The 14,760-nt window shown below is 37.9% G+C and overlaps 1 protein-coding gene across 2 annotated transcripts in view; it reads left to right on the top strand.

Annotated features, from left to right (window-relative positions):
* Positions 1 to 5: 5 nt before the first annotated feature.
* Positions 6 to 14,760, top strand: part of LOC144091660 (ras-related protein Rab-18) — a 36,140-nt gene continuing 21,385 nt past the window's right edge. Inside the window, exons 1-7 of one of the 2 annotated variants that reach the window (XM_077624184.1) lie at positions 6 to 221; positions 1,571 to 1,626; positions 2,267 to 2,328; positions 2,528 to 2,600; positions 2,781 to 2,899; positions 3,822 to 3,888; positions 4,127 to 4,337. In XM_077624184.1, coding sequence (XP_077480310.1) covers positions 154 to 221; positions 1,571 to 1,626; positions 2,267 to 2,328; positions 2,528 to 2,600; positions 2,781 to 2,899; positions 3,822 to 3,888; positions 4,127 to 4,296 — 615 coding nt within the window. In that variant the 5' untranslated portion in view covers positions 6 to 153 and the 3' untranslated portion in view covers positions 4,297 to 4,337. Of the gene's footprint in view, positions 222 to 1,570; positions 1,627 to 2,266; positions 2,329 to 2,527; positions 2,601 to 2,780; positions 2,900 to 3,821; positions 3,889 to 4,126; positions 6,111 to 14,760 lie in introns of those variants that run through there. The other variant, XM_077624183.1, reaches the window with a different exon arrangement.

Here is a 14,760-nt window from a genome sequence, read left to right as displayed (position 1 = left end):
TACCGGAAATGGTTGGACTCTTGTCTCATCACCAAAACGCTGTCAAACTCAACCCACCAAAAAGCAGTAAACAGGAATGCTAGCTGTTTGGAGATTTTGTTTGATCGGTTGTTTGCCTTGTTCAGTGTAGACGGAGCAGATCGCTGTTTTGTAATGGAAGAAGACATACTGACAACGCTGAAAATACTAATTATCGGAGAAAGTGGTGTAGGAAAATCAAGGTATGTAAAAGTACACAGGCAGGGAATAGATGTCGTGGGTAATTGCTAACGCTGCCTCGTGAGGTAGTACATTCTCAAGCACGCATTGTTCAATTAATTGACGCCGAACCAGTTTGTATGTCTTTGTTTAAAACACGACATAACTGCCAGATGTGCATTCTTTAAATACACTATAATTAAATTAGCTTTTTGCTAAATGTTAGCTCACGTAGCTGACCATCAAGAAAACATGATGGTGACATCACACGCCTTGTTTTCTTGATATCAAATTCATCAGACATGTTACTGCAGGCGCCATAAAATAATTGTTTTGTTGCGTTGTCATTACAAACATCATCATAGAATGTGAAAATGACCACTTAAAACTGTGATGTTTTGTAATTTTCAAAATTCTGTTTCTGAATCTTGTCATTAGTACTTTCTTTTTCTTAATTGTAATATATGAGACTATTACACGTAAAACAAGCAGTTAACAACTCCAAGAATTTACATTGATATATAGCCTCATAATGTAACAAAATAGGGACTAGTATTTGAATTATTATTAATGTACAGTAAAATGTAATTGACCATACGGGGTGTGTGAAAATCCTTAAAAGTCCTTGACTGAATTTTTAATAATCTTTGATCTGCACATCAAGCAAAATCATAGAGTAAAATAAATAAATAAATCCATAGCATTGGAAGAAAACACATTTCAGTTTTATAGACACTGTGTATATGGTTAATAAAAATGCTATATAATACCACCCTCCTACTGTGATTGCATGTATGGCTAAACATTAAGAGTAAATTCCAACTAATATATTGTGTAATGCTTGTAAGTGTATCATCGAGTCAAAGAGCAGCGTTTCCAAAAGCGATTTTCTATTATTATGCCTCAAAGCTTTTAGATGGCATAACATTGATTTCATATATAAAAGCAGATTTTAGCCCTGCCCAGGCTTCCATTTATCAGATAAAGACTTAGTTGGGCAAAATACATTTTAGTGTGGCGGTCTCCAAGAGAAGTGAAGTGACTGTACAATTGCTGCTTCGATATTCACTGCTCGAAAAGAACTTTGCTTTAGAAGAAAGACAATTCAGTGAACTTTGCCTCACCATCAGTAGTTGTAATTAAGACGTTGATACAATGAGATCTCTTGGAGTTAAGACTGAACTTTTGCCTATTGACAACATCATGTTAATGATGTCATCTTGTGATTAGGCAAGTTGCGGTCATTTTAAGTAGGCCAGTTCGCTGACATCTATTCTTTGTCGGCACACAATTATGTGTTAAAGTAATAATAACCATGTGCTTTATTTTGATGTTTCCGCTAAGCCTTCTGTTTCTGTGATCCTTTCTACAGCCTCCTCCTAAGATTCACGGATGACACATTTGACCCAGAGCAAACAGCCACAATAGGTGAGTAAGGCAGATGAGCTCAGTTGAACAAGATACATCTAAAGATAGATGCAACAAGATTCATAGGAGAGGCGGTACAAAAACTCAGCCAAATTAGTTTTGTTAGGAAGAGTTGAACGCAAAATATAAGATTTTTTTTCAACAAAAGTTTTCCCTAAATATAGGCAGAAAGTTCTGTTGGGCATTGACATATAGTGTTCACAAATTAGTTTGATACAGCTCAGTCTGGTGAATGTAAAAAAAAAAAAAAATAGTGATTAAATTTGCTTTATAATAGATGACAAATCTTCATTCAATTGTAATTTAAGCCATTTCATTGGGACAAACAGTAAAACGCACAAATACCAAATGAAAACACAAAGAATGTGGACTATATGCTAACACTGATCTTTAATTGAATGATAAATGGTTAACCAGACTCACTGTCGCAATAGATTACAGAGCGATCTTTGACTGAAAATGGTATTTGAATTAATTTCATTCAGTAGAATCAAATTGAGGTACAAGTACATTCATTTACACGCTTCAGGTACCACAATATAAACCTTTTCTTTGGTAAATTTGGTCCAGCCATATGAATAGTTATTGTCTGTTTAATCACTACTCATGGATTCCTTTTTAATCTTTTTTAATTGTTTAGGTGTTGACTTCAAAGTGAAGACCATCAGCGTAGATGGAAATAAGGCAAAATTGGCAATATGGGTAAGTGCAACAATTCACTATAATGTTTTCTGGTATAGTGCAATCTTTCACTTCTAACCATTGCCCAGAAGATGGCACTCATGTGGCATTGTTTCAGCATCTGTTTTTTTGAACGCGTCTCATTCTTTTTGTCTAGACTGCCTTGGGCTTCTTTACAGAATCTGTTTTCCTGCCTTAAAAATACGATTTTCTGTTGCAGGACACTGCAGGACAGGAGCGTTTCAGAACTCTGACACCCAGTTATTACCGTGGTGCACAGGGTGTCATTTTAGGTAGGTAATCGTTTTATAACAGCACTTCTTCAGCTCGTTTTGACATTCTGATTGTTTTGCTAATGCATTTTGTGTTCATATAAATTCAACATAGTTCTCTTGACAATTACACAAATATCAGTGTGTATGAAATTTGTGGATAATCTTTTTATTGATCTCGGTTTGCTTGTTTCGCTCCAGTGTATGATGTGACAAGGCGAGAAACTTTTACTAAATTGGAAAACTGGCTCAATGAGTTGGAGACATACTGCACAAGGAATGATCTTGTCAAAATGCTTGTTGGAAATAAAATCGATAAGGTGAGTATGTTTCTAGTTATTGTTCATTATATCTGTCTAGAGTTATTTCATACAGCAATAAATATCATAAAAGGTAAATGTACTATCTATTCCATCATATTTTATGAGAATCTAACTGTCTAGACTAAATGTACCCTGTTCCTTCTGATGGATTGTTGTAGGGTTTAATCCATTGTCTTTTAATGGTAAGCCACTGGTTTGTATTATTTAGATTATTTTCATTTTACTGCATTCTTCAGACTCCCTGTACTTTATTAATTGGCTACTGAAGAGCTCAAGATGCTAAAATTAATGTCTTTCTTCAATTTATCTTTTTTTGAATGTCACTTCAAACGTAGTTTATTACTTAGTGAGTTATTGTTCAGTTCAACCTTTTATTGAAGTCCACACAGGGATATTTTTTCATATTTGTCACTAAATTCACAGTGAAAATTTGGGATGGGATAAAATTCTCGGCACAAATGAAAAGTGTCACTAATATAAACATTATCGTACTAATTGCTGGTATAATCGATCATGGTCAGACAAACATGAATATTTGCCATATTTTATTTCATTCCTTTTTGGGTTGTTACCCACACGTGTCATTAGAGGTTGCCATTCAGTGATTATACTACTTCAATCTGTTAAATCCGACTTGTAAGCATAGATCAAAATAAATGTCCCAAAAAGGCACAACCATTCGAAAAATGACTGAACTAACTGAGCTTTGCAGACCCACCCACATATTTCTGGCAGCTTCTTTTAAACCAGGATGCCAGTGGACCACTAAAAAGAGCATTATGAATTCATTGTGCCCTATTCTTAAAAAAAAACATTAAAAAATAAATTAAACTTTCCCTCCCTGCCCTCAGATGCTCACACTAGTTGACAGCCCCACCTGGCAGACCTCAAATAAACCTTTACTACTTCTTTGTTTCAGGAAAACCACGAGCTCGACAGGGCTGAAGGACTAAAGTTTGCAAGAAAACATTCCATGCTTTTTATAGGTAAGCCAAAAGGATTCCCTCGTCTCAGAAGAGTCATTGGCACGTTGCAGCAGACTATATTACAAGAGGGGGAAACTGCTTTTTGAGATGGCACTCTAATACTCCTAGAAGAATTTTTGGTCTAGTCTATTTATAAATCAAACATCAAAAAGTCAGCTGCAGTGCACTCAATTTTTTTCCCCTTTTAAGAACTCATGCTCCAGCCATTTACTATAATTTTAAACTCTTTTCCTCGCAGAGGCCAGCGCAAAGACTCGCAATGGCGTGCAATGTGCGTTTGAAGAACTGGTGGAAAAGATCATCCAGAGTCCAGGATTATGGCAAACTGAGAGCCATGGTAGAGCAGTGCAGCTCACCGATGAGGACGCGGGAGGCGGTAGCTGCGGTGGATATTGCTCGCTGCTCTAGACGAGCGCAAACTCGCCAAGCATTTTTTCAACATACTGGTGGTAACACACAACACACACTGACACAAACCTCTGCTTCCGTCCTCTTCCGCCTCTTTCCCCCCACACTTGTGTAGTTGCGTGCTTTGTACCCAGACCGTGGGCTGGACCATCCACCAACGTGCCTGTGTTCGCACAGGTGTTACAGTTTGCACATGTTCTTTAAAAGGGTACACTTGAAATATAATAGTCACTTAGCCCTGATTGCAACAACAGGATATCCGTGGTGGATTAGTCTTGCCGCATTTTCAATTGGTGTTAGTCGAAATGCAGGATTTGGGGGAAAATTGTGATTGATTAGTTTACTTGCAGCAACTCATTTTTTTCTTGAAGAGTCACATGATGCATCAAACCAAAGTGTACAAAAATATGGTTCCCAAGTGAAATTATATGAATAAGTGTTTTTTTTAATTATTTTTGAATGAATATCTCGTTGGAACTAACTTTTATATTTATCAAAGCAAGTAAAAGCTATGGGACAACATGGTTTTTCACTTACACAAAGTGAAGATAGAATAAAATACCTAATAGTTTCTACTATTGTCTTGATGGGTTTGGCATCACGAGCTGTTTTCCCTTTTTTTCTTTTTTTGTTGTTGATTATTTTTACATCCAATTTATCCAATCTCAACAGCCTTACTTTGTACACCAGAGGATAGTCATGCTGGAATTGAAAGAGACTGCCTCTAAATACAAAGTTGAGAGCTTAAGGTTGTTCAAAAAGTCTTGGTAAACTGTCCAAGACAGTCAACAAAGCTAAAATATATTAATTAGTTGACAACGTGTCTTGCTAAGACTCTTATCCTTAGTGCTATATATAAATAGGTATACACCACATTTTCCGTATTTCGGTGTTCTGCAATGCCAAACCATCTTGAAGTCACTCCTAACACTAACGGTTTAAATCCCGCCCGCACAACTGCCTCATTTGCTCCGAGTATAATAGACTTCAAGTCTTTTGGATGACATTTACCCATTTTATTGACTTTGACTTCCACGCCCTGGATTTCTTTTTTTGACACAAGTGGATGAATCAAATGGATCAGTACCAGCTAAAAATTTTCCGCCCAACACCGAAGATGGGAATCCTCTAGCCAATGTGGCACTTCAATCGAGTGCGAGACACTTTGGCGCTCCATCATTCAGACAGATAATATCAGTGATATCACTAGCAGCTCTGTATTCTGTCACAATGAAGAAAAACTGCTCAATATTAAACAGCTCAGCAAGTGTTGCCTAAATTTTAAGTTTAAAAAAAAAAGGCTCAGTGCCCTGTATGGCTAATGCGTTTAACAGTAGTGCTAATGTTGAATCTGGGAAATGTACAAAAGGATTGAGTGGATGATCTTTAATACAGGGATTGTGAAAAATGACATGGATAGCCTTCTATGTCTAATCACAAATGGGATCTTTTTTGTACTTGCATGTGTAACTGCCTTGCCATTTTTGTAAAGGCTTATCTTATTTGTTCATTTAGATTTAGTACCACAGCTATTAGGAGCTGAGTGCAATTGAACATAAAATCATGTTATTGTCATTTAGTACATTATAGTATTATGTCTGCCATTTTATTTCTTTTTAAAATATTTTAAACATTCATTGTGTACATTTTGTGTAGTTTAGCAGTTCCTAAATTGTAACGCTGAATGTATTAGGCTCACTGCAGATTGCCCTATATATTAAAACAATTTGGAGTTTTTAAAGTGAAAAATGTTGCTGTTACTACACACACTTTTGGCGCTGTTGATGCAATAAACAAAAATGAAAAGGAACGAATTCGCTTATTTCTGTGGTGTCATCTTCTTTGGAGAGGAGTAATAACACTCCTGTCATGGTTGCCATGTTGGAAATGTCACTGTTAGGTGAGGGGTTTGCAGTCGGCCCCCTTCAAATTCCGTTGCCTTCAGAAAAGAAGACGTGTGTTTGAACAGTGTCGGAGGAAGCTTCAGACCCCAGACGTGTGATTGAACTAAATCATATTTTTGGCAGATTTCTCAGGGGAACAACCACAGCCATAACTCACCCTACCAACGCTTTAACTGGGATGTGTATAATTCCTGGGCGATTATGAAAGGCTTAGCGCTGGCAGCATGAGCGAGGATGCTTGTAGCGTGTTCCTCATCTCCTGCCGCAGTGCAGGCCGCCGTCTGGAAATATGTCTCAGTTAAACATTAACTGAGGCCTTCATGTGGTGCGACAGTGTGCTGAGCTGTGAGGGTTGCCATTTCCTCGTGCCTACATTGGAAAAACATCATCTAGTAAGGAACATCCTTAGCTGACAGATGCTCTATTCCTGTGATTCTTTGGGGGCGGGCTCTAAATGCCCCCAAAATAGTAAAAATGACATGTCAAGTTCTATAATCACCATCGACTGCTCACTGCGAAAACAATCCCAAACTAGAATGTCACCGATAATGAAACATGCCTCTGTAGATTGAGAAAATGTCAAAACAAAATAATGCTTCTTTAGCTACCCAAACCTTGTGTACTGCATGTTAATAGTCAACCTGTACAGTTCTATTCTCGGTTTATAAATGTCAGCGTTGTCCCTTGTAGTTGCATTAAATTGGTTCCTAAGGTTTTTCCGCAATCTCCATATGATTTCATAAGTAATTGTCTCGCTTTATTGATCACTGTGTTTGGTACTTTGGTCCACAATGCCTTTTGAAGTTGTGAATGTTGCTATATGAATAATTATTGGATGAATGACTTGTGAATTCATTGTTGTAAAACTCAATGCGTATCTTCTATGAACATTTTTCCTACAAAATGGAGTCTTCCTCACCTTATACCTTAAAAATAAGTTGCCGTTGTGCTGAACTCATACTCAAGCCATATCGACTTTACTTAAAAGTAAATGTTTACAAATTATAGGACTACCTCACCTTTCTAAATCAAGTAATTCCAGTGATTTCCTAAGTGCTATAACTCAAGGCTTTAATGCAATTGAAGGTAAGTGTTTAGGTACACCTGCAAATAAAGTGACCAATGAACATCAATCAAAGCTGTAACTGACAGAAGTTTTTTGCAAAGAAAATTACACCGAATGCTTAATTTGGTATTACTTGGAAAGAAAGGGTGGGGAGGTAGTGTCGGAATTGAAAGTTACTCCACAGACCTGTCTTAGTATCCTTGAGCAATATATCAAACCGACAGTTGTGGATGTCATGAATGGGAATAAGCACAGTACTCTTAGGATACAAGTAGGCATTATGCCAATGAAGCCTAGGCACCATTCAGGACAGGCTGTTGATATGAACGATAGACTAAACACAGTTTGGAACTTTTTAGAAACGAGAAGTCAAGAGCAGCTCTGTAGAGACCACTTGACGGAATGTTTTCTACCCTTCTGTCAATCTCTACACGTTAATAAAGCCCTGTCCCCCCATCTTCCTCTCTGCCAGTATCTCCCTTGTCTATGGATACAGCTCGGACAAGGTTCTCAAGAGGGTTGGTCAGAACTGCCATGTTTTAAAAATGTCACTCAACATCAGACATCTTTTCATAAGGTGTCCGATTCCCAGGCATCACTCACGTTGTCGTGCTAATGAGTGGACTGAGTGCGTTGCTGGCTGTTAAGGGTGAAGAACGATTGGAAAGATCAGTCTCTGCCATGTAAGGAGGAAAGTAATATGCTTACCATGAGGACAGCTTCTAAGAAACTGTGGAAATGAAAATGTGATGCCTCGCTTAGATTGAATCAACGTCTCTCTTTAGACGACTTGTCATGGTTTAAGTTTAGGGCATTCTTGACAAAGTGACCCTTTTGGCTGTTGATTCCTGTGAAGTTGTCTAAAACCTGGCTACTGTCCCTTTCAAGTTAGCTTTAAATACCAGACGACAGTTAGCTAATGAACAACAGTCACAAGAGGGTGTCGCGACACGTGGAAACACTTTGATTGTATGGAAGTGTGTGTTCACATTGTTGTAGTGGAGTTCATTTCAGTGCTTTTCACTTTTAATCAGGCAACTGCGGCGTCTAGTTTCAGGTTGTCTGAACTATTGAGCTTTGCAACTTGCTGTGTGGGTATTTGTTACAGATGTGTTAACCAACCTTGTTGATATATTTGACCAACAAATTGTGTGGTCTTGTTTGCACCACAGAAAACATTTTGTGGTTTTGGCTGGTCAAACAAGACAACAATATTGGCAGTGTGAAATCAAACATCTTAATGTGAGATGGGAAAATCTGTATTGGTAATACGTAATACTAGAAGTTATAGGTATTAGGAACAACATATATACACTGTATATCAATCGAAAAGCTTTCTTCCTGAATTGCATCAACGTTTTTATCATATTGAAACATAACAATACAATAGTGCAATGGGATTGGATGGCAAGCAATTCAGGGTGTCCGCTGTTTACTGCCTATAGATGGCTCAGATTAGCCTCAGCGGAGCTGTTTATGAGGATAAGAGGTACTGAAAATGAATGATTAACAATTACAGTAGTGCTATTATAAATGTATTGTTGAGCTGTGGCTATCTTATTTTGGAAAACAAGTAGTCGTTTGTTCTCTCCAGTTAAGTACTACATAAAGATAATGAATACTGACAACACTAATAATGATAATGATCTACTACATAAATAGGCTTTAAAAAAGTAAACAGTATGAATCCTTTTTTTGTAGGATTTCCTTCAAAACTCGTGAGAAAATGTAAAATGAGCCTAAACATTTGAGAGAAGTCTTATCAGAGATTCTGTCAACACATATGCCTGCTCATATCCTGGTAGCAGGCTTATATATCTCCCTATCAATCCAACCAAACAGCTTTAACTTAATAAGGAGAGGCTACATGAGCTGGAAACCTGCACCCGGGTTTGCTGTGAACCTTTGGCCCAGAGCACATGTAGGGTAAATCAGCTAAATAAGGCTGTAATTGAGTTTTGGCATATTTTGATATTCAGTCTATTTTTTTAAACCAAAATGCTTGTTTTGCAACCCACTTTCATTTTCTAAAACAGTCCCATGTAGAGCGACAGGTCAAAAAGGAAGTAGAGGATAAGGACTTCTCACCCTTTAAAAGAAAGCTTCTCTCAAGGCAGGGGATGCTTTCATTCTGGCCTCGGGTTACTTTTGCAATAAACATTTGGGCCAAGAACAGGCCAGCAGCAGATGACTCGTGTTTTTGGTGCAGGTACCAAATTCTAACGATGAGCCACCTATTTAACAGAACAACACCCATAATCCCCCTCGCTAATGATGCTCCCGTGCCATCTGGCCACATGCATCCTCAGATTCCACTACAATAGCGTCATCTCGTGTGTCAGGGTGCCCATCCAGATCTCGACAACATGGAAAGACCAAGACCCATGTAGTCAGGCCTTCAGCTGCTATAATAAACTAATCACTTTATATCAACATGGCTCTGGTGTTAGTTTTCCATGTGCCTCAGACATTGTCATTGACTTTACTTATGCTTCCCTGTAGCACCCTGCCCCAATGGGGAAAATCGACATTAATAAACTGTCTTCTAGGTGAAATGATTGGCATGTATAGAAACAAATTCATTATTTTGTATAAATAATCTGCCCACTGTGTTATAATTGCATCGCTTATTTTTCTTAGCCAGGCCAATCTTGGCTTTGAGGTCGGACCAGAGAAATTAAATACAAACCGCTAAGACCTAGGGACCCTGATTTCCCCCACTTTGAAGAGACAAGAAAGATCTGGAAGGCAGTTGAAGATCGGCTGGTGTTTCACAAAGGCCACTCTAGACTCAGCCAAGTAGATCATATGGGGATACGTTGAGCAGTTCAAACCTTCCACCACTAACGCTTTAGCGGTCATAATCACACCCTCTTCCTTTCAGATGTTCATTTCACTTATTTTCTCACACAGACCATTTGCAGTCCTTTGTGATATGGCTACAATGCGTGTTTAGGTTCAATAGAGAAAACATCAGGAAATGGAGTGCTTTTTAACGAACAGTGGACAATTGGATGTGAAAACACAGGCAACCATTCTATGTCCCTTTTATTAAAGCTAAATAAAGTCAAGTAAAGCTCTCCCTGAGGACATTGTACCTAGGTCATACAAACATGATACTTCACATCTTGGTGATTTTCAACTTATGTAAACTGTTTCAAATATGTACTTTGTTTTGAGTGTTCTATTTCATTGAGATCATGTGAGAGGAAGGGCAAGACAAGTGTTTTGTAATGGTGAAACTGTTGATTTTATTTGTCCGAGTTTAAGTACAGATACATTTGACATGACAAAATTCGGCTAGATTTTTTTTTCTTCATTTCTTGTTCAAAAGTGACAACTATTGCAGTAATATGAACCATCGAAAAAAAAAATCGAGATATTTCGACATTATAAGCAATTTGGTTGCCACGACATTTTAAACTTCTGTTGAGAAAATTGTAATTTCTGTCTTTAAAAAGCATCAAGTTCTCAAGATAGACGTATTTCTTTTTTCAAATTGAATAATTTGATATTTTGCATTTACAAAGACAGGCATATTAACTTCCTCATGATATTGATCCTAATGATGTGCTTTTGATTCATAGAGTATCTCAGAAATACCACTTGTGATGATTTTTCTTAAGATTTTCCCTTCAAAGTAACACATTGTACTCCCTATTAAAACCATGAATATGGATGTGAAAATTTTGAATCAGGGCGGCTTATACTCGAGAAATTGTAAAATTCAGCAATTTTAAGGGTGCGACTTATACATGTGGGCGGCTTATATGCGAGTAAATACGGTACGTTTTTCAAGAGTAGATTGGACATTTTCTCACTTTCAGTCTGTCAGGAAATTTAAACCAGTTTTAGGAGTATTGTCAAGTGGTCTTTAACTCCGTATACTACTGTATACCTGTAAACTGTCTTAGAGGATAATGATGTTTATTGTATTTGCTAAAATGAAGCTTAAAGAGTTTTAGCCTGAACTGGGTTTTGCTTTTTTAAGAAGTCGGAATGTAGGGACACTTTTTTCAGTTGTAACTGACACCTTTGAATGCCTCCAAATTACAAACCAGATGTTTGTAGGTGTGAGCAATTGTGTATGCCTCCCTGCAAGTGTGACTTGCTGAGATGGTAGCTACAGTACCGGGGCAGCTATTTTGGCTACGCCTCACCACCTTCTATTGCAATGTGGTTCATGTTATTACCCTGCTGAGTTTCAGCTTGTATTGGTCCTCCCTGGTCTTATTTTACATGAGCCCTTGCAAACAGTGGGCCGGAGTAGACTTGTTATATTAGACTGGGTCATCACCCCGACCGCTGTCTTGTGCCTTCCTGGGGCTGTTAACAGATGGTGTTACAGCAACTACGGCTTGAGTCGACTTCCCCACAGTTCAAACCTTAGTTCTTTGCTCACCGATTCCAGAGTGGCCCCTAAATTCAGTTATGATGCGGGATGCTTGAGCTCAGCTTGCCAGCAGGCAGTGGTGCTCTGTTCCAATATTTACATTCATCCAATCCAGCATCAGACAGTAGCACATGCATGTTTGAGGTAGGCCATGAGATGCCATCCCTAACCTTTGCCCCAGGATATCAAGCGCTGACTTCTACCCTTTAGAAAAGTGTTGACTTAAAGCACACCATAGCTTCACCCATAAAACACCTTCACAATCTCTTGTATGTAAAACACATATAACATATTTGAACATTACCATGGTGACACTAAATAACCTTAACGTGTTATTAGCTCTCCCACTAAGCTTTGATAATTTCTACACAAGGAGCTAGTCACGCTGCAGACATTCATCGGCTTGGTTTCTTTACCTTCTGAAAAAGCAGGTGTTTTCATTGAGCTCAATATTAGAAAGTCAACAGTTTTCTTTTGATTATTATCATTTTATTTAGTATTGAAAAAGCGCTACTACACTTTGGGCTTGTCCCATGGTTGTCCGCCACATCGAAATCAACTATATTTGAAATATTTAGTCCAGAATTTTTTTTTTGCTTCCGTTTATCAAATAATGTTCCAAATGTTTTATGCAAATTCTCTCTTACACAACCTTACCCTAACCTGAGATTCCCAACTTGACTTTATAAGACAGCAATGTCAATAATATCCTAGACGTCAGGCTATATATTTGCTGTCCCCTGCAATTTACACTCAGACAACAGAGCTCTTCCTGAACATTTTCTTGGTACAGCTACTGAATAACTGCTTTAAATATTGCCTTCTCCTGACATTAACAGCTTGTACATGAAGAAAGATAGTTTGTTGCCGTGGCTAGCAGAAGTAGAACAGGATTAGATGTTTTTATCCACCATAGTCAAATGAAAATTGCAAACTGGCTTCATGAAGTTGCAACTCACCCAAGGTTAAATTGCACATCCAGGCAATTCCATAAGTAACATCTGGAAGAATGAACTGCCACATTGACTCAGTGTACCCATTTGATTCCAGATTTATGGTAACATTACAGTTTTGGCTCTGTGTACTTGTGAAATGTGAGCCCTGTTTATTTGCAAGCCTTCCAGAATGGCTATTTGACTCTTATTCAGAGCTTTCTGTAAGGTTTAAAGCCCTTAAATCTGTCTCTATGAGGTGGCTAGCCTGCCTAAATATTACAATACTGTATGCTCTAACAAAATAGATGAATCGTCTGCGTGCATCTGTGTTTAATATAGCTATATGCCATCCTTTTAAAATACGTCCAGACACTTTCACCAGCTCTGAACACATGGGGCTCGACTTTAAGCAAGACGTTTTTTAGCGATCAAAGAGATTAGATCCTGTGCAATTCACAGATATACTATATACACATGCTCCGGCGGACAAGCAACCAGATTTAAACTCACTCTGTCAACAAAGTAGCTTTGTATTCCTAAATACAAAGCGTGAACGATGAGAGGACCCTGCAGGAATTGCATACTGCCAAACCGCATTCCTCCGGCAGCTGCCATTTCTTACATCTGCTGCATTGACGTGGTTTCACTTGACTGTTCCGAGGAATTTATTTAGCCTTTCTGCGATGAAATATTACACAGAGCCACTGGGCCCAACTCGTGTCCATGCCTTATTTGTGATCCCATAGCTGTCATTATGTTATGAGTGCTTGTGGCTTCTTGTTTTCCTCAGCAGCACAAGGCTGCTTCCATGAAACCCAATGGAAATACTGTAGTTTCTAACCTCGCAGAGCAAAAACATTGTCTAAATGTGGCCACTTGGTCTATATAGTACATGCAAATGTGTTTGGAAATTAACTGGCCACAACTACTCAATAAATCGGTAAAGGTAATTAATACTAGTGTTGTACTTTAATTCAAATACGTTGATTAAAGCATTAAGGTAACCAATAACTTAACTATAATACTGCTTTTGGGGGTATTTTATTTAAAGGCATTACATACATACAATAAAAATAGCAAACAGGTTCAAAAAGGGCCGATATGTTTTGTTTTTTCTTAACACATTTGAGGATTCTGTATATAAAAAATAAATAAATAATTGTAATATGGCCCACATTTTGCTCGTGCTCATCTTAATTTCCAGCCACTTTGCTAACCCCACATTACCAAATTGTTTCTAAATTTGGCTGAAAATTATTTATTCACTAAATGATGTTTCTTTATTCATCTAAACATAAAAATGTACTACTTCATGACTAGCAGAAGAATTCAATGCTCTTTCATAATTAGCCAAAATTTACATACCATGCAACAAAATATTATATTGTATTCAATTACAGTTAATACATGTTTCATTAAATTCAGTTGATTTTACCGTGTTAGGTATATCATAAAATAGATTTTTTAATTACTCCCATAACACACACATCAAACATCCACACATCCACACATCTTTTCAACATAAATTTGGAATGGGGAAGTAGTGCGGAGGTAAAATCATTAAACAATGATGTGACTTCAGGCATGTGTCACATAAACACATTTGCCAACAGATACATGAGCAAATAATCAGTATTTAAAGGGCGAGGGCACATCTCCAGCTGATCCAAACACATGAGGTCAGGATTGGTTTGGCAAATATTTGTCAAACACTCCGATACACAGTTACATCAGCAAATGCCAGATCAAACTAATTTGAGCCAAAAGGAAGTCTTTATGGTTAAATGTGTCCAGAAGAGCTGTCTTGGAGTTTTGTGGCATCGGTGATGGACGACCACAGTGGAAATATAATTGCGGTCAGACGAGTCAGTATTTTATGTCTTTCTTTGGACACTAAGGTTGAGGTGTGTGCCAGAATTAGAAAGGATCCTCCATACTATTAGCTGTAGTCATGGTATGAATTCAACATATGTGCCTTCAAGGTAATGTCTTTTCCATGGTTAATGTAAAGCAACGAACTGGTGACTTTTTATTGTAGGCATTGGAGCAGGTGGCTTGTCCTAACCCAAGTCCTTGATCGATCTTTGTAAATTATGGTTTGGCAACTTTGATGCACCTTAGACTGTGAAAGTATTCTTCCATATAAAATCAAGGGCATTGTATGTT

Source organism: Stigmatopora argus, chromosome 17 (genome assembly GCF_051989625.1).
Source record: "Stigmatopora argus isolate UIUO_Sarg chromosome 17, RoL_Sarg_1.0, whole genome shotgun sequence".
NCBI lineage: Eukaryota > Metazoa > Chordata > Actinopteri > Syngnathiformes > Syngnathidae > Stigmatopora > Stigmatopora argus.
The sequence above is the reverse complement of the archived record's forward strand: the minus strand, read 5'-3'. Positions and strand labels throughout refer to the sequence as shown.